This window comes from Ambystoma mexicanum, chromosome 7p, assembly GCF_040938575.1.
Source record: "Ambystoma mexicanum isolate Mex_15411 chromosome 7p, UKY_AmexF1_1, whole genome shotgun sequence".
NCBI lineage: Eukaryota > Metazoa > Chordata > Amphibia > Caudata > Ambystomatidae > Ambystoma > Ambystoma mexicanum.
The window spans coordinates 816,261,425-816,287,680 of record NC_090939.1 but is presented as its reverse complement, the minus strand read 5'-3'; the positions used below and the strand labels follow the sequence as shown (position 1 = coordinate 816,287,680).

The following is a 26,256-nucleotide window of genomic DNA, read 5'->3' as shown; positions in this document are numbered from 1 at the left end:
ACTTGCACTTACCAGCCTTCTAGACCTTGGTGGGAACTAAGTAAGTAGTTCCAGCAGCAGCACCTCCGTGCATTGATGAGCTTGAGCTTCCCAGACCCCCACGACAACTGAAAATGCCACAGCAGTATAGCGACCTCTTCAGACTTCTGCAAGCTGATAAATGGACAGGAGGAGGAGGAGGACAGGGCGGTGAGCGGTCGGTCAGTCACAGTTACTGTCACACAGGCACAGAACTGGCTGCACAGCCTGGGGCAAAAGGAGGCCTGCTTGCCAGCAACTACTTGCAACTAACTTGTCTTGCTCGGGTTCACAGTAGCTGCAGTCTGCGCCACAGAACCTCCCAGAGAAAGAAGAATGCAGGCGGTGTATAGACGGGCACTTTCCAGTGACATTTCCAGCGCTGTGCTGCTGGCATCCATGTAACAGGTCTGCATGGCATGTCTGTGCTGCAGTGGACTAGATGCACTGTAAGTGCGTCACCGTCTCCCGCTTTATGAGAGGAGTACAGGGGTACATTTCCAGCGCTAAGGCTGAGCCACTGGCGATTGGCAAATCAGAGAGTGTCAATTGGCAAGGGATTGCAACTACTGGTTTACGCCTGCTGCGTCCCGGCCCAAACTTGACTAATTGTGTGTCTCCCGAGACTCAGCCTCCATGGAACAAAGCAAGTAGGGACAACCATGGCCACTCAGCAAACTGCTGGACAATGCTGCAAAATACAGGACAGTTGACCAGCCTTGATGAAGTATGTTGGCATCTTTGGCAGTGTGACCTGCAATAGCCATCTTGTTACAAGAAACATTGGACTCATAATTTAGGCGCACATTGAAACTGGATTAATTCATAACTTGTTCCTACATTCAATTGTATTGCCATAAAAAATGTGTAATTATAACTATAATTATACAGTGTATACCTTGTTGTTTTCTACCATCAGAGTATAATTACAACACTTTTTTTTATGTATGGCTAGTTTCATATAACTCTTTGAAGACCAATTTGATTACTCTAATGAAAATGTTTAAAAGCCTGCTGCGAAACTCCTAGTCTTTATTCTTTCATTAAAATGGAGACGGACTGGATAGCAGCTTGCCGATATCGGCAAAAAGGAGGAACTAGAGCGGCCATATTAGATGTAGACAAGGTTGACAAACCCATCATTAAACATGTTTCTTTACACCTAATATGGCCGCCAAATGAGCACGGCTACGTAAATGCGACCCTTGGGTGCACTGTCTAGTGTTTTATGATGTTCAGTTTGGGTGATATTATTCTGTTATTCTGATCCGCCGATGTTCGCAGTGTATTATAGCAGCCAAGCTGACGATCTTGCCGCTTTTGCCCGTTGAGCATTAGTGTCGCTACGGGCAAGTAGTATGCATATTTGACTCTGTAGTGGCAGACTGATTCATGCGACAGCAGCACGGTAGCAGCCGTCCCCGGCTCAGCCTGCAAGTGGTGGAGCGAGCAGCCCAGATGACAGCATGCAAATGACCTGTCCAGTTCCTCCGCGCTTACATAGCGCCATGGCTTTCCGCATCTGAGTTCCGCCGACGGGCCCTTCCCATGCAGCCCCATCCTAACACAGGACACCCCCCTCCCCCTGTCCCAGGTAGCGATCACGTCGATGGAATGGTTCATCTGTGTTTTCTGAATCGAGGTGAGTTATGCACATATCTCCCTCCCCCTAACCCTCAAGCCTATATCCGAGAAGCAACTGTGCATCATAACATTTCTGCAAATATATATATTCTGAACCGCATCGTGGTGCACCCAAACAAGAGCACAACACCAGTGCGCTGTGTATAGCAACAATGCTAAATGCTCTTTCTCTGAGAATTTAGCATAGTGACTGTCGGACTGGAGGCTGCAGGGTGGGCTTAGCCTTTAATGTCAACAAAGAATGCCACTGCCCTTCCATTACCTCTCGTGCTTATTGTATTTATTCTGATGTCTCGTATTCTAGAACAGGTGTACAGGATTTCTATTAGAGATTCTGAAATGGACAAATAGAAAAATAACCCACATAGCACAAACTCACTTGCGTCTTGTTGCTTAAATAATAAGGATATACTATTGTTTTTTTAAATTGTTTTAAAATATTTTTTATCAAATATTCGCCTGTCCATCTTTTCCTGGGACAGACTTTTTTGAAGCCACACCCCTCAAATATGCGAATTATTCTTGAGCTGGACACCAGTGGCACATGTGTGTCTGTACAGCCTGATTCACAGAAGCGTTTTATAATGGCACAGCCCCATTGGAAAACGCTCTGTGAATCAGGCGCTAACAGTTTTAAACAGCTTGTAAGTATACATCGCCTCTAGTCCTAGACATGCAGCTGTATGAATCTATAGTTTCATAGGCGGTGGTGAACCTGTTCTTTGTGCCGCTTCCTCCAGTATGTTGTGCCCCTGCCCCCACAGAGCCGTGGTATGATGCCAGCCTGCCAGTATGCTAATTACTTCTTTTGACTTAGACCAAGCTCTTTAGAAATTCCCTCCAGCGCTAAGGACATGATGGTCTATGTCCATAGTTTTCCTTATGGAATGGTATGGGCGTGATAGTTCATGCCCTTAGACCATTGATTGATAAATACACGCAGCATTCCCCAGGGCATTCCTGTAGCACACAGTATTCCTGGTAAATGTATATTTGCCTTTTGTAAGAGCATACTACGAAAGTAAGCATCAAAGAAAATGCTGTCAAGTCATATTTGTCCCAATGCTGCCACGTACCTTGATGTCTTACATCAGTGTGGCATGAGTGATGGTGAGTCAATGTAAATACACTTTGAAGAGGCACATGATGATACGCTGCTTAAACACATGATGTGATGGTATAGTGTGTCAGCATGTCATATTAAAATATGCACTCACACACAACTGTGTGCACACGTGGTATAATTAGTCAGTTCCCGAGGGCGTTCAACCTACCAGTGCTTTGAGATCATACCAATGATATATAGAGTGCTATATAAATGCCAAGTAACATAACATAACATATGCATGGAGTTACCAGGTGTACATAGAGATGATGCCAAAGAGTACAATCTTTATTGTAATATGTAACTGTACGTGCATATCATTTGACGCTACAATGTGTACACAAAATATTATGTCATTGTATGCACACACGGATCTGTGTTGTGTCATTTACAATGTAAACACATGTATGTTTATGATGTTGCAAAGTGTACATACGTACATAGATTGATGTTACTTACACCTTGATAGACATTAGTGTTACAAAGTACAACACACACAAATGTTGCAATGTGTACAAACACAGGATGTTTCATTTTATACAAACTTGACGTTGTTATCTATAGATATATAACATCACAATGTGTTTTGTGTACACCAATACATAATGTCACTGCACACACAGGCATATATCATTACATGTACACACAAACACACACACTCAAATACACTTGCTAATGTTACAAAGTGTTCCAAAGAATAGACGTACAACATTTCGTTTTGCCACATGCAATGTTATAATTTGCATATACATATGATGTTACAACATGTGTATTTAATGTTACAGTGGGGGTCATTTTATAATACATGTATTATTATCTTTATTGTGCTTGATCAAATACTGATCTTTCACAAAATTCATATACATAACCATAAACATTAGGTTAAAAAGAAGAATTGTTATAAAAGAAGAATGATGATGACATGATTACATGAATGCATACATATTAGAAGAGACAGACATGAAATTGATAGAAAATTATAAAACTTTAGCATTTGTGATTACTTTGCCGGGAATGCCAATATCTACTAACATCCGTACAATCTTTGTAGTTAAAAACACTTCATTGCCCGAATTTAATCTTTTCCAGATGTTATCAAGATAAAAAAGACACAAATATTTCCTTCTGGTTTCTGCCAAACCTGTGCAATTTAGCATTGTGTTGCAAGGTCTGTGTGCCAGCTATCTGACAAAATTCACATGTCTCCCCAATTAAAACAGGATTTCAAGACCTCATTCCTAAAACTTCCCCAGTTGGGAGAAGGTTTAAACGAAATCTTAAAAGTTGCTCACGATAAAAAGGAGACGGGACTTGCTCAAGGTATTTAGTTAGCGCTCCTCGAGGTTTGTCAATTCGAGAAAAACGTGGAGTGTAGATGATAACTCCTTGTTCTATTAATCATATCTATCCAATCAGTTTCATGAAGACTATTTTGAAATTTTAAGGGATTTACCTTTAAGTCTTCCAATGTTTTCCCACAGGCAAAGAGAGCACGTTCCGCTAGACGTTCCCTATTTAGCAAAGATGTACTAGTTTTCATGTCAAGTGCAGACCGCAATTCTTCATACAAAGAAGCATTAGTTGGATACATAATTTTTCTGAACTCTGAGATGACAAGCCAGTGAAACCAAGAACTTGAGGATTGTAAGCCAAGTTCAAAGGGCAAAGATGCAGTGGGAACTGAGGTCGGCAGGTTAAAGGTCTTTTTCCAAATTCTGCCTTCCAACTTGTCCCATAACATCTCGTAAAAGGTTGGTTCAATTTCAGTCCTGTATAATAAATTTGGTATTACATTCCCAACATAGAAACGTATTAGTGTTTTATGCTGAATTTACAAAACTTACTACAGATCTTCTTCATTTGATATGTAAGTTGATCAGCTTTATTTTCAATACGATTTATATGATAGGCCATTTTCGGCTGTGCGGTTGCGCAGAAGCATAAATAGATGACAGTATTAGTCAATTCAATCCTATTTTTCTCGATATACCTTTTGAATTGCTCACTTTTATTTTTAGAAAATTTCATTAATTGAATGATATTAGACTTTGATTGGTTAATTATCAGATCATGAGGGCATGCATATTTACCCACTGCAGTTAGCAGTCGCTGTAGACCTACCACAGTGCGATCTAGTAGCACAACATTGTCCGCGTAAGCCAGCCAACTAATAGCGTTCCTCCCAATTTTGGACTGGCAAGCCCAGACTCTGTTACTGTCTCGTGTAGGTCTGCTAGTTACAAATTAACAAGGCACTGCGTTAGTATACATCCTTGTCAAAGTCCTTTATTAATGTCTATTGGATTGGTAAGATGCCCCTATGCGTCCATTCGAATTTGAATTTGATTGTCCGTATTAGTGTTTTCAATAATGTCTATTGGATTGGTAAAATGCCCCTATGCGTCCATTCGAATTTGAATTTGATTGTCCGTATTAATGTTTTCAAGTATGGCTAGCACGGAGGCAGGCATTTTCCAATGCCTCCATTTTTGCCACAGTATCTGCCGGTTTATGGTATCAAAAGCCTAATACATTTTCTGCAGGAAACCACTAACGTTAGCACTTATGTTCTGTTGGGTCTGCTGCATGCAATTTTCAACATTTGCAAAACAGCGTATGTTAAGACGGATTTCTGAACTCTGTCCTGGCGGCGCAGAAGTTCAGAAGGCCAACCTAATTACTTGGAACAGGGTAACCTCTGGACAAGCCAGACCAATCAGGGTAGCGATCGCGGCGGTCAAGACTAGGTCCCAAGAGGGGTGAGGGTAACTGAAAGCCCGCAATGAGCACACAAAGCAAGGACACTTACAAACTACTCCAAACAGGTGTTATATTAAAAATATATACACATTTATTCCAAGGCCTTTAAAACAATGACCGTAGCAAGAAATCACAATACAACTCTAGTAAACCAACACATACCATACCAATACAATATATATACAAATACAAACAAGTCTCAAGCGTTAGATGCACGAAATGTGTAGTCCACCTAAAAGGGAAGGAAAACAGGCAGTGCTAAATAATGCTTAGACCCACTCTGCCTTCAGAGGCACCTAACTAAAAGGAAGTCCGAGCCCTACGAAGAGTGGAGCCTTGTGCTCAAAAGTACCTGCACACGCTGGTGCCAACGGGAAAAAAGGGGAGTCTCTTCGAGGGAATCAGGCAGTTCAGTTTAGTGCACAAATGAAGAAGAACAGAGTTCCGAGACTCAAGCGCAGCCTCCACTGTGGGCAGAAGCAGAGCGCGAGTACGGAAAGGCGTGCTGTTTTGACACAGCGGGGAAAAGCTATGGGCTCCTGCAGGCGGGCGACCAGTTCCTAGCTATGCTACTCACCGGTCCCCGATGCAAGCAGACCCAGGCTTCTCCGCGTCAGTTTCAGTCGCTGGCAGGTTCAGGAGAGCAGGGGACGTCTCGTCGTCGTGTAGAGTCTGCAGCAGCAGAGTTGAGTTAAAGATGTCCCAAACGAAGTGAACCCGCACAGTTTGTTACCACAGCAGGGCAACGGAGCGGCCGTATGTATCTCAGTCAAATGTACACTACTCACTTCAGACCTGGGAACGCCAAGTGTACGAATCGTGTGAGAGTGACAAGGACTAGAAATACAACACAACCTGGCGGCGGTTACAGAGCAAGACTCCTGTGTAGGCTGGTCAGTCTGCTGGATGGCCCAGAGACACTTCCGAAGGCTTACGTGCAGGAGATGGTGAAGATGCCGAGAATAGCTGTTCCCGCTATTCCAAGGGTCGAAGTACCAGTACAGGCCTTCTGGTTCGATCAGAGGTAAAAAGGGTTTCACAAGGCGACAGCAGTGCAGAGGAGCAGTCCTTCAGCGGGTCACCAGCGATTCCTCGGTTCAGCCTCGTGGTTGCAGGATACTTGGCTCCTGTATTCCTTCGTTCGTGAGAACTCTGGAGATCGACATGGTAGTGGTGTTTCCAGCCCCCTCTTATCCACGGTTCCCTTCGCGCCAAAACGGAAGGGACCCAATGGGAGATCTGCTCATCAACACTCACACCATACGTGGACCTATCACGGACCACGGTGGTCCCAGGCATTCACACCACCCTAGACTCTCTGGCACCCAGGATGTGTATTGGGACCAGACATCCCAGCCCACATCCTGGAGGCACACACAAGGCCTGTAGAAGCCCGCGAAAGCATCCGTGTTTCGCGGGAAAGTACATGCCCAAATAAGGAAGGCCCCGGGTCGGCTCGACCTGGGGAAGGTGAAGGGAGCAAGACGGTCAGCGGACAGGACAAAGGAGCCTCGTGGTCTGGCCATTTTGGGAGCCAGGCCACCATTTTGGGCTAAGCGCGAGAAACGCGCTTAAAACGCCAAAAGGAGCTCAAAACACAAGAAACGATCGCTGCCACCATTCCCGTCCGTGATTCACTTGCACCGATCAGTTACAATCCAAAAAGAGTATCTAGGGCCTGTAGAAGGCTAGAGACCCAAGAGAGCAGTAACTTAGCTTACAGAGCCCTCTTGTGTCATGTTGCACGAAAGCCGCAACATGATAAAAGAAACTACGGAAAACAGCGTTTCCCAGTACTGACTGTCTTAAGGGCATGTCAGTTTCCCCGTAAGAATGGAGCGAAAGCCCAGAGGAGTGCGGCAGAAGGCTGCACTTCTCTGGCAAAGTCTAGATCATGGTGAAAACAACAGCAAAAAGTTTAGGGGTTGCCACATGGAAGGAAAAATTACCCACAATTACGAAATCTTTCCTAACAGCGCAAAAGTAAAGAGCTCAGGCAAAATCGCCTTTACTCCTTGCTTTTCCATTGTTTTATAAAAAATTGTCAATGCTGCCTGCATGTTACGCATTGTAGACCGCATTTGCGGCACAGACGGATTTTTATGGGATCTACCTGCTTTTAGCATATGCTAAAAACAGGTGGATTACATACAAATTCATTCCTTTTACGCCTGCCTGAAAATGTAATTCTGGCCTATAACAAGATGGTTTTGCAGGCGGAGCAGGAAAGGTGAGGAAGAAATGTAGATCTCCTTCCATGTCCCACTTTACCTCTAAAACAGCTGTAGAATCCGATGTATCATAAGAGCAAGGCATAAACTACTTATACTTTGGTTTACCGCTTCCATTTATGCTCCTTGGGGATCGAACAGGAGCCCAATGTGTACATCAGTGGAGCCGACTACCTGGGGTTCGGAGATTTCAACCCACCTCCTGAAAAGTAAGTGGGAGTCAGACCCCTTGCTGATGCATACAACAAGGACTACACTTTCAGGGACAGATAATACAAAGCCAGTGTGAGCAGTGAGGGGAACTGTCATTTACACCTAAGTGTGAAATTCCCACCTGCTGAGCACACAGTTGTTTGCAGAATGCTTGCACATCAATAAAAGGAATCATCGCTGGAAGATATAATGTTTGTTTTGATAACCTTGCATTCCAAACTTTTTTTTAAAAGACACCAATTTACAAAGCTAAACCATTACTTCACACCTCTCTTTCTCTTCCCAGCACTTACTTTTGACGTACCAACATACATGGCATTGGATTCACACAGTACGGCTTTCACTCCGGCTGTTATTTTTCTTTATTCAATTTTATTTGTGTTACAGCCACTTCCTTGTTTTCCTTTTAGGCACAGAGTTACGACCGGGCCATGGCACATGACTCGCCGCCTCTGACTAGCACTGCACATTAATTTTAATTATTGATTTTATTATTTTAATTCTTATTGGCATTTGGCACTGATACTTCTTTCCTTGTACGGCCTGCGCCTGTGGGCACAGGGTGCCTCCCCTCAAAGCAACCCGAGTCTCGGCTTGTGCATTGCTGTGCCTTTTCTTTTCTACTTGCATGCACAGGCTAGTAGAGTCTGCTGTTACCTTCCATTCCTGCTGCGAGCGGATTGGCTATGGTAATTTCTATGTGTTTTTCCATGTGTTTTTTCCAGGGACACTCCTGCCGACCGCTCATCGATCGGGTGCAGCAGGAAAGGGCCCGCTGCGCCAAAGTCCAGTCTGTCTGTGCCCGTCCGGGCTAAGGATGGGCAGGACAAGACACTGGGGATCTCCGCCTGTATACTCCACCCCTTCCCCTTTTTACACGAGATGGCGAGCCTCACCGCAATGCTACTTAATACTAGATCCCTGTCAGATAATGCTGCATCCGTAAAAGATCTTTTAGATAACCCGGCGGTTGTGGAGACTACCATCTGAGCCATGGTTCTCTGATCAGCTTAATAAAGCCTGCCTTGAACTCAGGCAAGTTGAGCGGAAGTGGCGCCCTTGTACAGCCCCATTCAAAGAGCATGCTACAGGCAATGTGCCACTGGCTACTATGCTGCCGTTCTAGAAGCCAAGAAGGCCTTTCGCGAACAGAAAATCAACAAAGCCCTTATTAAGCCCATGTAGCTATTCTCAGTGGTTCGATCATTGTCCTCCAATGCCAATTTCACTACTTCTGTTATCGTGTTACAGGAGCTCTGTGACTTTCTTTCCCAGGTCTTCATTACTAAAATTAATACTATTTGGGCTAACATCTTGCTGGCCACTCAGGCTACCGCCCCAATTAGTACTTCCACACCCGGTGCCATGGCGGTATGTCATTCTAAATGGTCATCGTTCCCTCTGTTCTCAGAGTCGCTGACCAGGGCATCGATAAATCAACTAAAGTCGGCAGCCCTTTCAGACCCAGTGCCTCTATCTGTGCAGAAAAATATATCTACTAGTCTTCTGGGAGAGATTATCCAGGCCATCAACATTTCTTCGCAGTCAGGTTACATCCCAAGGGAATTGAACCAAGCTACCGTCATCTCACTTTTTAAGAAGCCCTCTCTGGATCCTTCACTTCCCTCTAATTTCCGTTTTATTTCACTGCTGCCTTTCTCCATGAAGTTATTAGTGGCTCTGATTTGTCCAATTCTCTCTTCCTTTTTGGAGACCTCAAGATTCTTTGACCCCTTCCAGTCAGCATTCCGGACGGGCCGGGGCACAGAGAGTGTCCTGGTGTCGGTCCAGGACGATATGGCCAGGCTGGTCGACGGGGGTGGGGTTGGCGCCCTGATTCTGCTTGATCTATCAGCGGCATTTGATACTGTTGACCACCCTACACTGCTGGTCCGACTGGCCGAGGCCGGCATTGTGTTGGCCTGGTTCACCTTGTTCCTGGCTGAGAGAGGTCAAGTACTGTCACTTCCTCCCTTTTCCTCACTCCCTTGTTCTCTTTTCTACGGGGTCCCTCAGGGCTCCGCCTTGTCTCCCTCCCTTTTTAACATCTATTTTCAGCCACTTGTGTGTCTCATCCGCTCCTTCGGCATCAGATGCTACTCTTATGCTGACGACACTCAGATCCTGATCCGGTTAGATCTTGAGCAGGCTGAGATGTCGTATGCCTCTTTCAGTGTCTTGCTGCCATGGGAGATTCGATGAACCACAACTGGCTGAAACTCAATGGAGAGCAGACAGAGGTTCTGGTGGTGGGTTCCCTCCCAAATTCCCCTCTGTTTCCTCACTCTGGTTGTCCACCTTCTGGCCCTCTTCACTTGGGTCTCTCCTTGTTCCAGTCACAACTGTAAAGAATCTTGGGGTTTTGGTCTCCTCCACTCCCTCTGTGGATCATCGGGCTTTGGCCGTGTGCAAGGCGGGGCATTTTCACTTGAAGATCTTGCGGAAAGTGCTCCTGCTTATACCTCCCAAACTCCGGCCACTAGTCGTAGCAGCTCTTGTTCTTAGCCGCTTGGACTATTGGAACATGCTATTTCTTGCCCAGCTCAAAGGTCTTGTCCAGCTACTTCAGCTACTTCAAAATCTTGCTACTCGAGTTGCTACTGGATCCCTGTATGGGGCTCATATCACTCCATTCCTGCGTGCATTGCATTGGCTACCTGTAGCTCACCGTATTAAATTCAAATCACTTTGTTTGGTTCACCATGCACGCAAGGACCACGGGCCTGAGTACTTTTGTGACAAATTAATTTGCTTCCTCCCTAATCGGGAGCTCTGTTCTAGGTCTGCCGGCTTGCTCTGTGTACCTACTTTCCGTCGCACCAGAGTGGGTGGCTGGGCCTTCTCTGTGGCGGCAGCGCAACTGTGGAACCTAGAAATCTTACCAACCGTTTGCAATTTAGGCGATCCTTGAAGGCCAAAGATTATTGCTTGCCCTGTGATATCCCAGCGCCAAGATACCTTCGGTGACAGTGCGCTTTATAAGCTTTGTTAACATAACATAACATGGCAGGATCTTTTCTTCTAAAACTGTCTGTCTTGCCCTCCCATAGCCATAATACCTCCAGTACGCCATAATACCTTGGTCATTGTTTTCCCATCCACTGGAAAATGACCTAAGCAGACAGCCGGTCTGCTTACTGATTGCTGAAATTCTTGCACGATTCGCCACTGCTGGGCTTTGTAAGAACAAAGGAAGGCCCTCACAGGGGACTTGTTGGATGAGGAACCTCTGAATGAGGGCACAACAAGTAGTCTGTGTACACTGTTCAAGAGAGAAGCAGAGTATTTTCAAGAGCAACATGTGGCAAGATTTTGGAGGCTGTGCTTACATGGAGCAGTGAGGTGGCACAAGTAGGAGATACCAGACAGACAGTAAGAATGCCAGGCCGGGGCCTACAAGTAAAGCGACTGCCGGCAGCAGTCTGGTGTGAGTTCAGAGCTTCAGTGACAAGGTGAATGTCATCCCCCTACAGGTGCACTAGATGGTCCTATCAATGGTGGCCATGTTGTTTGAGAGAGGGGTACTGCACTGTGCTGGCACAAGTCATGCAGGAAACTGAGGGCTATTTATAGTATTTCCTGCAGTTGGTGTGCGGCAGCAAGGAAGTTGAGAATGAGACCACAAAGTGCATCAAGGAGAGGAAGTATTATGTACATATTACCTTCACAGACTTGTCGTATGAATCTTCGGCTTCCTCTTCACACTGGAAAAAGACCAAGGGGCAAAAGCACAAGAAGGATTCCTGCAAATACTCCAAAGGAATTTACGGCTATAGTAAAATAAGTTTTAAATGAGGGGAAAGTATTTCAAAAGGACACAAAATGGGAGAAGATGGCACATCTTCTCTACCTCTTGGTCATCTTCCTCTTTCACTTTTTCCTCCTCCCCCTCAGATTGTGATGCCTATCAGGAGAAGAAATACCCTAAAGGGACTATTTAAACCCGGAATCCTGATACTCGCCCTCAATCATGTGGCAGGCAACATGGGCTTCAATATGCAAACAATCCAGCTGCCTCTGGTAAGCTACAGTTTCACCAATTCAAGCACTTTCATACATTTGTACACCCCTCATTTCAGACATTCTTCCTAAGATCTTGAAGAAGTGGAAAGATCTGGACCGCATGAACATGCCAAGATTAGAGTCAAATATGTACCCGCTAAGAGGCAAAGAGTTCACAATGCCTGAGACCCTGGCAGTTGACTTTATGCTGGCCAGCCTCACATGCCGATCGTCGATGAACTCTGAGGATGCCAGTGTGAGGGATTCCTGAAAAAGTCCTATGCTGCAGTCCACCTCTCCCTGAGGGCCTGCATCTATGCCTTGTACACATCTGTGTCAGCCTTGGGAGACTTGCAGAGACTCCCAATAAATAATAAATAATTAAAGCAATAGAAGAGGGCACAGATTGTGCCCCTGTGCTACGGTCCCTCCAAAAGTGGGTGGAGCTTCTTTCAGGCATGGCATTTGATGGAGTACGGGCCTCGGCCCTATGATAGGGGCCACAGTTGCTGGCTGACAGCACATTCAAATTTGTGATTGGACAACCAAGAGGCTCTAGAAGAATCACCCTTAAAGCTCTCCTTTGAATGTGTCATGCTTTTCGAAGATGATCTTGAGGAAAAAGTGCATTAGGTCTTCAGAACCGACAAACATGGTGATAGACTCTGCAAAAAGACCAGAGGGACCAGAATTCACTTAGGGCCAGCTGAGGAGAGACACATCACAAAGGTGCACTTGTCATTCAGAAACGTACTTCCAAAATGGGGGCAGAAAAAGGCTCCCCAGAAGGCAAAGATGCCAGATTCCCCTCAGAGATAGAATCAGAAGTCCTGACTCGTACATCGGTTCATGTGAGAGCCAGACTATTGCTCTTGTCAGAGGCCTGGTGTCAGATGGCCATGGCACAATCTTAAAAGGCACTGGGCTCCATACTCACAGGCCTTTGAGGCACTGATTCCAGTTTCATGCTCTCTATGTCAGTCTATTCAGTTCTGGTTGGACAAGCAGACCTGTCGAAGGCCTTCTCTTTTCTCCATTCTTTGCAGAGCATAATTACAACTGATGCCAGTGGCACATGTGGAGGTGATGCAGGGGGGCCTCACTTTCTTGCAGAGGAGGTCCCCTATGAGAGTAAGACAGTCATCAAATTGTAAGGAGTTGATAACTATTTTCAGTACCCTTCATATTTTCAGGCGCAGCCCTGATCAAGACGGATAACACCACTGCAATGTTTTGCGTTAATTTCCAGGGCAGAACCAGATACATTCTATTGAGGTACCTAGCTCACAAGATGGGAACATGGGCAAAAACCTGCATTGCATCTTGAAAGATGATGGATATTCGGGGCATAGACAACTCCAGAGTAGGCTTGCTGATCCATCATTTTGTATGTTCCCAGGAGTGGTCTTTGCGCCCTCATGTCTTTCAGAAAATGTGTGCCCATTTGGGCACCCCAACTTTAGACCTGTTTCCCCAGAAAACAAGATGCTTCCAGAATTCTGTTCCCAGTTTCTGAGCATGGGGTTTGGGAGGAGTTGCTGCTCCGGCTGTCAATTTTTCCAGTCACCCTTCTATATACCTTATCTCCCATTCTCTTGATCCTAAGTGTAGTTGCAAAGATCACAGACTGTGTAGCTGAGGTCCTCTTGGTGGTCATCTTCAGGCCGCTGAACTCGTGGTTGCCCCTCCTCCTGGAAATTGGGATGACTCCAGTGTGGAATATCCCGAATTGCGCTCCTCCTCCTGGGAATCTGCAGGGGGACTGGCAGAGAAAGAGATGGCAATGGTTGGCCTGGAGACTGAAAGGTGGCAGACTGAAAGGAAAGTCTAGACAAGCAGCCTTGTCTAATTAATGGTCTATAAGGTCAGCAACCTTGAAGGTTTACAATGGACACTGGTCCTCTGTTTCGAAGTGGTTGATACAGAAGGATTTAGTTTCTCTCCTTTGTGATTTCCTTGCTATTCTTCAGTTTCTTCAGGATTGGATTTCCCTGGCTCTAGCTGTCTCCACCTTGAGGGCCCAGAAGATAGCTATGCAGTAATTCACGGAGCCCTCTGTGGGAGATCAGTTGGTGGGCAGTTGGTGGGTTGGTACTGTTGTTGAAATATTTGTGTTTGTAAATCTTTTAAATTCTAGGCTCACGTTGGCCTAACATGCCAATCTAAGATCCCCATTTATACAATCCCATCCCACAATTCTGGGCAAAGAGCAGACAGTGCGGTAGTCAGAAAAATGTAATTAAAAGAATAATGTAAGTTCAACCAAATTGGTCTCCAGCTTTACACCATGGAGCTCAATACAGAACTATAGCAAATACAAAAGTCAAATAGTCAAACAAATGCCTTACCGATATGAATCTCACTATAATAAGTACACAAAGGCATTCACTCTCAATGCAAGATTGATATATTGTACCTAAAAGATACTAGGCATATTAATAATTTCTGTTCTACATTGGCTTCACTCTAAAGAACCCCATATAATACATTGATAGCAGTTCCAAATGAGGCAAGTGTGTTTCAAATATTTGAGTTTCTCTAGTATCAAGACAAGTAAGGTATTAGAGAAAGATCCTTAAATAATTACTTTATACTATGTATACAATCAATTCCCCTGTGCAGGTGTGAGGTAGTGAACGTATTGGCTATCTATAGGCCATTCAGTGTAGTCAATGGTCAACTTTATTTGGCTACTGCATGTTTAAATTTGAAAATACCCTGTTCTGAACCCACATGTATACTGTACTAAGCTTTGACTAATCATGCATGTGTGACTTCCTCTATCCATGAGTATGTTGCTTGCAGTCTTTACCAGTGTGTGTGTTTGTATGTTCGAGACTGTGAATATATATATGTATGCAACTTTAAATTCATGTGTGTGTGTTTGTGTGTGTGTGTGTGTGTGTGTTGTTTTCAATTTATGTATGCATGGGCAACTTTAGTATATCTGCATGTAATTATCAACCTGCATGTGATTTTGGTCTAGAGTTATAAACTTCTCCAGTAACATGTAAAATGTCAAAAAAGAGTTCCCTTTTACATTACACATGAGTCTATTGGTATATTTTCAAATAAATGAATGCAGGGGTTTGCCCCTTTCACAATTCATTAAACAAATATAATTACAATGACATCTTTATATTCATTTTTTTGTTGTGCGAACATCTGATCTATGACTATGGCCTCCCTCCATGAATGCATGATATCACCCTAGGTAATAGTATTTTGCAATTGAACTATAACACAAAATTATTCTAGACCAGCTTAAATCACTCATTATATTTTAAACAGTACTTATGTACATTAAAGTGGCACCAAAATGCATTCAGTGTTACATTTCGTTGTTCAGTACAAAGTAGATTGGGATTTAGAAACAACATCTAACTATGTATTCATTTGAGAGGGGGAAACACGGGGCATTGAATAACCAAACCTCTGCTTCTTTTCTCAAAAATGCATTCCCCAAGTCCCCTTTCTGTTGTCTTCACAGATTTTACCCTGGTCAGTCTGGATAGTTTGGGGTTGATTAGGGTTTAATTTATCTTTCGGATGTGGCTTCTGATTTTGGAGAGTCATCTGGGGATACAGTCAGCTCTGATTTTGGAGAGTCATGTGGGGATACAGTCAGCCTGAAATCTTTCTTTCAGCATACCTTCTCTTCTGGTGTCTTATCTGTAACCCAAGTTCCAACATATACTGGTCATCCTCAATTGACTGGTCTCCAATTTGCCTGACGTCAGTCCTGCCTGTTCATTGCCCTATATTTCCGAATCGTATTAATTTATCCTATATGTATGCAATTATATCTCTCTCTGACAACACCTCTGCCTTGTGACTGAGGTGTGGTTTTCACAATCCCAAAGGTGGATGTCAAAATCACCCCTATTGAACAGAAGCGTATTTTGTTTTTCTGACCTAATTGTTGGTGTGAAAATGCAAGAATAATAAAACGAATATGTTCATGTTCTACTAGTCAATACACACATTTAGACACTTGAAAGATAACGCTGCGATACCATTTTACAGTTATATGTTTTTACCTTTTTTCACGTATTCAAAACATAGCACTGCATATATTTGTATACATATTCTGATAGACATTACTTCTATCTACAGATTTCTAAATATTGGGTCGATTGGAGCTTCCAGTGTGATGCAGCAATTATTTTAATAATTTAACATTTGATTGAACATTTTCCTTATGTTAATATGAATCAGGTTTTCTAATGTGGAGTTGCAGATGTTTCCTGAAGGTGACAGTGGCGGTGCATTGCCTACATACTCCTTTTGCATGATCTATTAATGTGTTTCAGGGTAGAGTTTTGATTGCCATGCACAGAGTTCCATGACATTTTTCTTAACCTCCTGCTAATGTAGTTTCTATGTGTTTCCTGGACTTTGAAAAATGATGACAAGCCCATAAAAGTTGTGTCTATCAGCTCAATCTGACTGTGGTTCTGTCCATCTGCTGAGGCTCGGGTTGGCCTCCAGAACTAGTTTGGACACACCCACGGTCCTTTACATGTAAGCTCTTCATGTTTAATTTTTGTGCATTCCTAAGTGGGGCTAAGTCTGGGAGGTTGAATTCTGTAAAGGGCTTCAGTTTCCCTCATTTAGGCAGTTTCAAATCTCCTCTTTTCAAACATCAGACTCAGGGAGATCCCCTTCATTATCAAATGGAAGGACTCCAAGTGAAATATAGGTATGGTAGAATTAATTGGACCTTTTACATTACTTCCTGTATTGCTCTATATATACGTATTTTAAGTCCAATGAAACGTGCATATTCTGTCATTTAAATTGTATCCAGTTTTCTATGCCCCAGAAGTGTAATTTAGATTTCATGAGCTTGATGTTTGATTATCAGGAGATTACACATGTCTGCGACATGCTTTACAACGTACATTCTGTTGTACTCCGAAACACGTATTAAAGACGGCCATTAAATAGGAAATACAATTCTACTATAAATACATGATCTGTACACATGATATCCCTATTAAAAGGACATTTGAAGATACCCAGGCTGGATTTTTACTTGAGTAACCTATTTCACGTTGCTTAGGCCTTGTTTTGGTATTTTTACATAAAGAAAGTTCCTGTTTAAATACACTTTGCTCCCAAATTGTTATCAGCATCAATCAGTCAACGATTGAACAAATGTTTTGGTACTATGATGTAATGAATTCCAGATAAATACAATTTTCACCATTTTCTTCAGCTATGACAATCCAGTCTTTAAATAGTGTTGAAAAATACACAAAACCTTGGAGATATTATTGCACAAAGGCACACACCTGTTTGATCATGCATGTTTCCAGAGTCATCCTTTTGTCATACGTGTGAGCAAGAGGCAGACATTTCCAGTTCTATGTGATGTTACCAAATTATTTTTTTACCAATCACTTTTTGGCTGAGCTGATTTTACTGAATGTTTTTTTCGTATTAATGTTTTTGTTTTTCGGGGGGTCCCCACCAAGCCACCTATTTTTGTTCTGCTTCTAACCCCACCCCAACTACCCCTCTAATAGTTTTAACCCTGTTAAAGTACCTAGTTGCCTAGTAAAAGTCCCACATACAGCCAATAAGTGCAAGTCAATATAAAGGAGTGTACAGGGTCAATTCCCAACAAATACTTTATTCAAAACCCTGCATGTATAATGTATATTGCAGTAGAAGAAGGAATACCCAGCATCTGGCATAAAAATTAATTTTGGACATTGTTGGATCACAAAATCCTCTGGCTGTTGCCTCATATAATACATCAGAAATGGCCTTCCCTTACATATGGTAAGCATATGTTCTATATAAAGTGAATTCAGATTCTTAGCAAACGTAAATATTCAGGCTATAATCTGTACCATCTTTGAAGGCTGCCTCTGTAGCAGGCCTGCCTAATTCAATCCAGAGTTGAACCTAATAGCTAGGTACGCATATGGGGTGCATATGTGTAGTCTCGTGCCACTTGGTTTCATCTTTTCACTCTTAGAGGACACACACAAAACAGACAATGCAGATGGGTTCACCTTCAAACCCTGCATTGCCATATACTTGTATAAACCTCTAGCAGGTCTTGGAGTTCCCTTGGCGTCCTAGTCCGCAAGACCGCATCAGCTGCATAGTTAAGTACAACAGCCTTCCTAGATCCAACCTGCGGTACATCAGGAGTTAGCTTCTCTCATCAAGAAGCAAGTGAATTAACATATATGTTCAAATGGCCAGGGGAGTAGCACACACCCCTGCCTGGCCCCTTCTCCCAACCTCAGCCTCATCATTAGCCTCCCCTCTACCTAATATCCCACACAGGCCGTAAAGTGTGTGTTTACAGGTCCTTCACTAGTCCCAATAGGGAATAGGAGACACCCATATCCAGTAACTACTCCTACTGCAACCTCTATCCACTTGGCCAGAGGTTGATGATAGATCCATAAATGCCACGCAGACCGGCGACTTCAATACCACCACATAATTTGCCAGGATTAAATAAAGATTCAAGACCTCATCTTGAGTCTTCCTAATGTACTTAAGGCTCACCAGAGGCACCCATTCAAACCTGTCTAGTCTATTGACATAAGGGTATTAACCTTTAAAGATCTCTTTCTCGTCACCCTGACTCACATGTTGGAGTACTGAGTACTGAGTCTTCCTAATGAACTTAAGGCTCACCAGAGGCACCCATTCAAACCTGTCTAGTCTATTGACATAAGGGTATTAACCTTTAAAGATCTCTTTCTCGTCACCGTGACTCACATGTTGGAGTACTGAGGGGCTCTTTTGTGTAAATTGTATAATTATAATTGTTCTTTTATTAAGTGCTTAATACCGGAGAACAATTTCTACGCGCGGGACCAGGATTTGAACCTGTGTTGATATGTGTTGTCTTGCTTCCAAGACAAACACGTTGCCCCTGAGATACATTCCCGGGCCCAAATGAATACCCATAACTAAGGAATTATCATGATATCCACGTTCTCAGGACTGACAAAATGTCATTCATCTCAGGAGATGGTGTAACCTGCCTTCTTTCCTGATCCTTCATCGGTTTAGGAAGAGGAATTGCATTGTCTAGATGGAGGAGGATAATAATAATGTAGCATTTATATAGTGCTACAAACCCTCAGGCATCTGAGCGCTGCTTATTATTACCCTCTGGTGTGTGGTGCTCATTTATCGACCTCGGAAGGATAAAAGGCTGAGTTTGGCCCTGCCGGGACTCGAACCTGCGTCAGCAGTCTCTGCACAGATGTCAAAGCAAGCACTCTACTCGCTGTGCTATCGGACGGCAGGATAGTGTTGACATGCTTAGAAAGATCTTCCGAAGTTTGGTAGGCTGACAGTATTTTAATTCCTTTTGGTTGTAATGGAATGGTTAGAGAGTCTTTGGTGCCCTTTATCAGTTGTTGGTTATGGTCGACCATTGCCTTAGCCCACGAGGTTTATGGTACCCAGCTCCCAGTGAACATTCAGGGGAGTTTGACATGTTGGATGGCTTCTCATGGCAGAGGCAATTGTAGAAGTGTAACTTGGGAGGATCCTAGAACCTTAATTGGGGACTACTGCATAAATATGAATAGTCAGACATCAAGTTCATTAAGTTTGGTCTCTCTAAAAGTGTTAGCTTGTTTTGTTCCTTCAATAAAATGGTATTGGGGTGTGCTGTAGCATGTGTGTGCTCTGTGTGGTTTATATCATAGGCCCCTCTTTTGACTGTTTTTCCTAATCCTCAAAAGTAACTACTGGAACAAGGAAGAGGCATGTGGAGGTAATGATAGAATTACTTATTGGTAATATTCATCTCTCCTAGTCCTACTCTTCATCATCAAAGTACTTACAACCCATCTCTCTGTCCCTCTTCTGAATGGAGAGGCCCACTATACTCTTGGTGACATAATGGAGGGATTGTTGGATATTAAAGGTATCATACCTCCAGGGACGGAGGGAAGAGAGGATCAAAAAGATTTCGGTAAAAATGCTCTGTCATGCAGGTTTGTAGCTCAAAAGTAAGTACTGTGAGGTGGAAGAGCAGGTCTGGTAGTAAGGAAGGTTACTGTTAAGTAATCCCGTCACTTTCTTAAAATGAAAGCGACTAGTTGATCTCTGTACCTCACTGTGTGTTTAGTTCCTGTTTAGTAATGCAACTTGCATACCAATAAGATCTAGAGTGTAACAAACAAAGCTATTACCACTACCTTCAACTTTTGGGGCAAATCGCTCTTCCCTGTGATTTCACTACATCTCAGTTAAAAGTAGCCCTTTTAAAATTGAATTATCAAAACCTAGAAGCTGTCACCCATGCACAGAAAATTAGTTTAATGCTTGTCAGACGTTGTTGGTGCAACATTGAAGATGCATTAGGAGAATGTCTAGTCTGGAATCTAGACAATTACACATTTTGCAGGCTTCCCCACGTGATCGATGTATGTGATCCTGGATAAATTACTCTGCCTAAATGGGTCTTCATTTCTTTGGTTGCCAGACTTGGGATCACTTAGAAGTGATTATGTTGAGTTTGTGCTACACAGAAAGCATTGCTCGTATGTGGTTTAGTAATCTACAATGCGTGCTACATTTAAAATAAAACACGTTTTATTAGACGACAGTGTTTGCGAAATAGATCATACAGATATTAATCTCTGCAGCAGGTGCAGCAGCCAAATAAGATAACTTACAAGTTATAGTCACATTATTATATGGGTTTACCTCCATGAGGTCAGGTGAAGAAAATAAGGATTGGTACATGAGCAATGTAATTCTGCAGGGAAGCAGAGTAACATTTTAAAATATATATATTCAGTGAAAAAACGTTTTTAAAGGGACGTTATGGTTAAGTTGCACTAACGAAAACCTATGAAATTCAGTGAAAAATGTTAAAGGGATGTTATGGTTACCAGTAAAACCGAAAACCACCAGAAATGTGCCAGTTATGGTAAGCTAAGCCACCATAACTCACGCCACCACCATGCACTGCTAAGACTAACACCTAGGACATCAAAGATGGCATCACAAATGTCATTGATGATGTCACTGATGACATCACATATGAAATTAATTTTGATGAAAAGTCCCTACAAGGGGTTGTGTTTATAATGTTGGTAATAAGATGTCAGGGGTGATCAGGAGACCTATCATGAACTACTTAATGTATTAAAGAATGCATTCATCTAAACAAAACATATGGCAGTGTTGTTCTTAATCAAGGAACCTAATCTTACATAGATAGGCAATGACTGAAGCATGCACCATAGCAGTACAATATTTTTAATCTGTTCATTTTGGATAGTAAAATAATGACTGCTACCATATATGAGATTTGAGGAATGTTAAACATGGAATATATAGCTAATAATTCAAGACTTACTACGCACTTGTGTGACAACAAACAATACATGTGAAGACCCACAATGCATACAAATCAGAGGCACACTAAGGGAAACTATAGTAAGGAAGAAAGAAACAACATCATAACATTAAAGTTCATCATAAAGTATATATGTATACAAATATATTGTGTGTTTGAGGCCTGCTTATTGCCCCATATATGTGCACCATGAGCTGAGACAAAACCCTAAGGGGTTTGAAACACTTGCCTTGTGTATAGGCGATTTACAAATAAACATTACCATACCATACCATACCATACCACAAGGAAAGTACTTTAAGAACATACAAGAAGGTTAATGTCTAGATATATAGCACCTTTTCAATTTTCATATTCTGACTGCCAGTGAACAACACCGTCTGGCCTAGCTATGTCAGTGAACAAAAACAAGTGGCCCAGATATGTGATGTCGTCCGTGATGTCATCAATGACATTTGTGATTCCATCTTTGATGTCCTGGGTTTTATTCTTAGCAGTGCAGAGTGGTGGCACGAGGTATGGTTTCTTAGCTTACCATAACTGGCGAATTTCTGGGGGGTTTTGGTTTTACTTGTAACCATAATGTCACTTTCTGGAAGTATAAAGGTGCAGCCTACAAAGCTCTCCCTAGGCGCTTCCACTTTATAGTTGGTTGGTAGTGTTGTAGGTTGTCAAAAAAGGTTGGCGCATTGAAGCTTTCCTCCCATTCATAGCTTCTTTTGACATTGTCACTTTACCAAAGTTTTTTCACTGAATTTCATAGCTTTTTATTATATTAGAGCAATTTATTCATAACGTCCCTTTAACAAAGTTATTTCACTGAATTTTCATAGTTTTTTATTAGTTCAACTTAACCATAACGTCCCTTAAACAGTGTTCTTTCTGTGAATTTTATAGGTTTTTATGAGTGAAAATGTTTAATGAAGTTACATCACTGTATATAAGTTATTAATAATTCCTCCTTCAACATTCATGAAATAACTGTAACCTCCTTTAACAAACATACTTTTTGCAACGCATGCTGATGTGTGTGATTATTGGCAGCGCACGCTGTGGAGGCAAGTCATGGTTGAATTGCATAGGGCATGAGGCTCGACCATGTCCCCAGCCCCACCAAACCATCCCTGATAGCCACTGCACCTACCCTGCATCCTAGTTCAGTGTCCATTATACCCTCATAAAGTTACCAATGTCCAATGTTCATGGCTTGCAACCATGTCCAGCCTCCACAATCCTTGGGGCATGGGCTCCGGCCATGCCACATTCCCCAATAGACACATCAGAGTAGACATTCGTCCTTGCGGAGGGCAGGCCTACTGCCCAGACAGTAAAGTTATATCACTATTTGTTGTACTTACTTTTTGACACTTTCAAACAAGTAAAAAACAGGACAGATTTGCAAAAGCATGCTTTCAGGTCCTTGCTGATGCTCCTCATGCAGGTTTGCTGCAATCCCGTCCAGCACTTTGGGCTACAGGGGCAAGCAGAATTTTTGTCTCCCATTTAAACATAGAGATTCGGCCATGCCGCATACCCCAATAAGTGAATCAGAATAGGCATTTGTCCTTGCTGAGGGCCAGGCCCACTCTCCATGCACCAAAGTTTCTCCCCTATTTTTTGTACTTGCATTTGGACACTTTGTAAAAATAAAACACAAGACAGATTTGCAAAAGCTTGCTTTCAGGTCGTTGCTGATGCTCCTCGTGCGAGTTTGTTGAAATACAATCCAGCAGTTCAGGCTGTAGCCGCAAGCAGAATATTTTTCCCATTCAAACCTAGGGCTTCGGCCATGCTGCATGCTCACATAAGCAAATCAGAGTACACATTTGTCCTTGCTCAGGGCCAGGCCCGTTGCCCAGGCACCAACGTTATATCACAATTGTTTGTACTTACATTTTGACATTTTAGAAAAAATAAAACACAGGACAGATTTGCAAAACCATGGAAGAGGACCCATACAAAACTCTCCGGACAAGTGTCAGCACTGTTAGACCACAACGGTGCTGATTGATACAGTTTTTAAAACTCTTAACATATGCAAATAAGTAGTAGTCCTGCCAACAAAAGGAGCAGTCCAATCTCAATTGATACTCCATGTGCCCTCTGCATGGGAAAACAAACCTCAGCCATGTATTGGCCTTGTGGACTAACATTTTCAGGCGCACTGCTCACATTGGTGACAAGAAGAAAAATGATTTGCATACAATAGTATGGCTGCCCTTCGCAATGCCAGTGGTTATGATTCAACTCCTTCCATTCATCCCTGATTTGTTTGCTTGTCCCCCAGAGTGTCAAACTGTATGCTCAGATGCGTGTTCCTTGCTTGCTGCTCCCTGGAATCAAGCTGTGATACAGGCCGACATGTGCCAAGCATGTTTGAGGTTGCTTATATGTCTTTGCCGTGGGTGCATGGCCTAACAACTCTGACTGGACTGCTCCATTGATAGCAGGACCAAGACCGGTTTGCAAACGGGTGTCTCTGTTTTATAATGTAACAGGCTTTCTAAAATAATGATGGCGTGCTAGGCTACTACTAGAAATGCCAGTGTTTATAATTCATTCAAAACAATCCATCCCTTTTAAGTTTTTGTTGCAAATGGGAGTGACCTTAAATAAAAGCATTAACTGTAACGTCACTTCCTTTGTGTTTACTTCCCAGTACAACACCTGGGTTAAATGTGGCATTGTAAACGTATGCTTACACTATTCTGTCAGACACCTGAGGTTACAATGTGAATAAACACATCTGAGTGATTGTACACAAACGCACGCCCACGGTGTTACATTCTGTGTACGTACGTTATGATGTTACCACACGTACACACATTCACGCTGTTCATAATGTGCGCACCGACATGTGGAGCGGGTCTCGTGTTGATTGTGGGTGCCGCGCTGGCAGGGGCGGCTCGCGCCCTTCTCTATTGACAGCTGTGCTGTTTATTTTGGACCTAGGGCGTCAGCTGCGAGTGGCACGTCAGGGGCTCTCTGGTGAATGAGGACCAGCGGCACGAGCGTCGGGGAAATCCTCGTTCCTGGCGAGAGGACGGAGGGCAAGGCGAGCAGGAGCCTGGCAGACACCGAGTGGACATGCGGAGCAGGAGCAATTCGGGGGTCCGCCTCGATGGGTATGCACGGCTGGTGCAGCAGACCATCCTCTGCCAACAGGTAAGGCACCCCTCTTTATTGCTATCAACCGCCGTCACGGTCGAAATGTTGCACGTGGACATTCGTTTTTTTGTCACCCCACTACTCCACACCTCACACACCCCTTCCCGTGCGTTTAGTTTTAAGAGCGCGGATGGCATTTCCCGCGGCTGCCCTCATATTTAGAGTGCTCTCTGTCCTTGTGTCCTTTGGGATTTCTCGAGGGAAGTTAGGAGGCCAGCAGGAGGAAGTCGTGGAGACAGGGCCTACGTTCACTGGTGCCCTCTGCTTGCAGCGTGACGTACGTTGCATGTTCATGAATAGGACACTGGGACACAGTGGCGGCTGGTGACTTTGAAAGGTGGTGGGGCGTAAATTTCTCCTAGCGAAATTGTGAGTGAGTGAGCGCAGCAAGCAAGTCCAACCCACATCAAGGGGAGTGCGGGGGTCACCCTCTCACACGAAAATATTTCAAAAATGGCTTCCAAAATGTGCAATTTACTGTCCAAACGCACAGAAATATGGCATAAAAAGCATTAGGTTTTACATACTAATGGTGGTATATTATTCTTACGTGTGCAAGTGTGATGCTGTATTTTACAGCAGCTGGTATTGAGAATAGCTGGTACTATGGTGTATGCATATCCAGTATGATAGAAAAATATGTTGTTACTCCGTTACTGCCATTCATATGCAGCAAAAGACATTCTTAAGAAGTCAATGCACTGCGCATGAATAGAAAACTCCATGTGTCTACAGCACCCATTCCAAACATAAAGCCTGCAATCCACAGCCTTAAATATAAATACGGTATTTGTATTTAAGGCTGTGGATTGCTAGGTATTTGAAATACCTAACCCTAGATTTAACAAGTCCTAATGGATGCCACCTAAGCAATGGGTCTGAGACAAACGCACACAATCAGCGTAAAATAATGTTACAATTACTTTAGCCCACTGTAAAACCATTGGCAATATGGTGTTGAGCCTGACCAATACTCGCATCCCCCATGGTGGCATACAATTCTGGAAAGCGTCACCAAGTGAGGATGATGTGACAGGCGGGCAATTCACTATATGCCTGCCATGTTAGGCTCCTTCACACATGTTCTATTCCAACTCTGCATACGATGGAGACAGATAAATGCTGCAGTGAAAGGCATGGGAACCTAAAACACGCACAGGTTTCCGTGCCGTTCACTGACCGTGCAATGAGTCTGATGGTATCTCTATCATTCTACCATTTGCACAGCAGAAATGTGCAATGGTAGCTATCAGTGCCCTGCTGATTTCAATGGAGTGTATCTGCTTTTATCTTGTGCAGGAAAAACATGCACAATCTTACTTTAGCCCACTGTAAAACCATTGGCAATATGGTGTTGAGCCTGACCAATACTCGCATCCCCCATGGTGGCATACAATTCTGGAAAGCGTCACCAAGTGAGGATGATGTGACAGGCGGGCAATTCACTATATGCCTGCCATGTTAGGCTCCTTCACACATGTTCTATTCCAACTCTGCATACGATGGAGACAGATAAATGCTGCAGTGAAAGGTATGGGAACCTAAAACACGCACAGGTTTCCGTGCCGTTCACTGACCGTGCAATGAGTCTGATGGTATCTCTATCATTCTACCATTTGCACAGCAGAAATGTGCAATGGTAGCTATCAGTGCCCTGCTGATTTCAATGGAGTGTATCTGCTTTTATCTTGTGCAGGAAAAACATGCACAATCTGCTGAAATGAAGCCAGTATGCAGGGGTCAGAATGCTGCTCCCC

At 43.4% G+C, this 26,256-nt stretch overlaps 1 protein-coding gene across 4 annotated transcripts in view; it reads left to right on the top strand.

Annotated features, from left to right (window-relative positions):
• Nucleotides 1-1,253: 1,253 nt before the first annotated feature.
• PHKA2 (phosphorylase kinase regulatory subunit alpha 2) overlaps nucleotides 1,254-26,256 on the top strand; it is an 840,998-nt gene continuing 815,995 nt past the window's right edge. For all 4 annotated transcript variants that reach the window (XM_069636956.1, XM_069636954.1, XM_069636955.1 and 1 more), the window contains exons 1-2: nucleotides 1,254-1,660; nucleotides 24,284-24,496. In XM_069636956.1, the coding sequence (XP_069493057.1) occupies nucleotides 24,419-24,496 (78 nt within the window). In that variant the 5' untranslated portion in view covers nucleotides 1,254-1,660; nucleotides 24,284-24,418. The remainder of the gene's footprint in view (nucleotides 1,661-24,283; nucleotides 24,497-26,256) is intronic.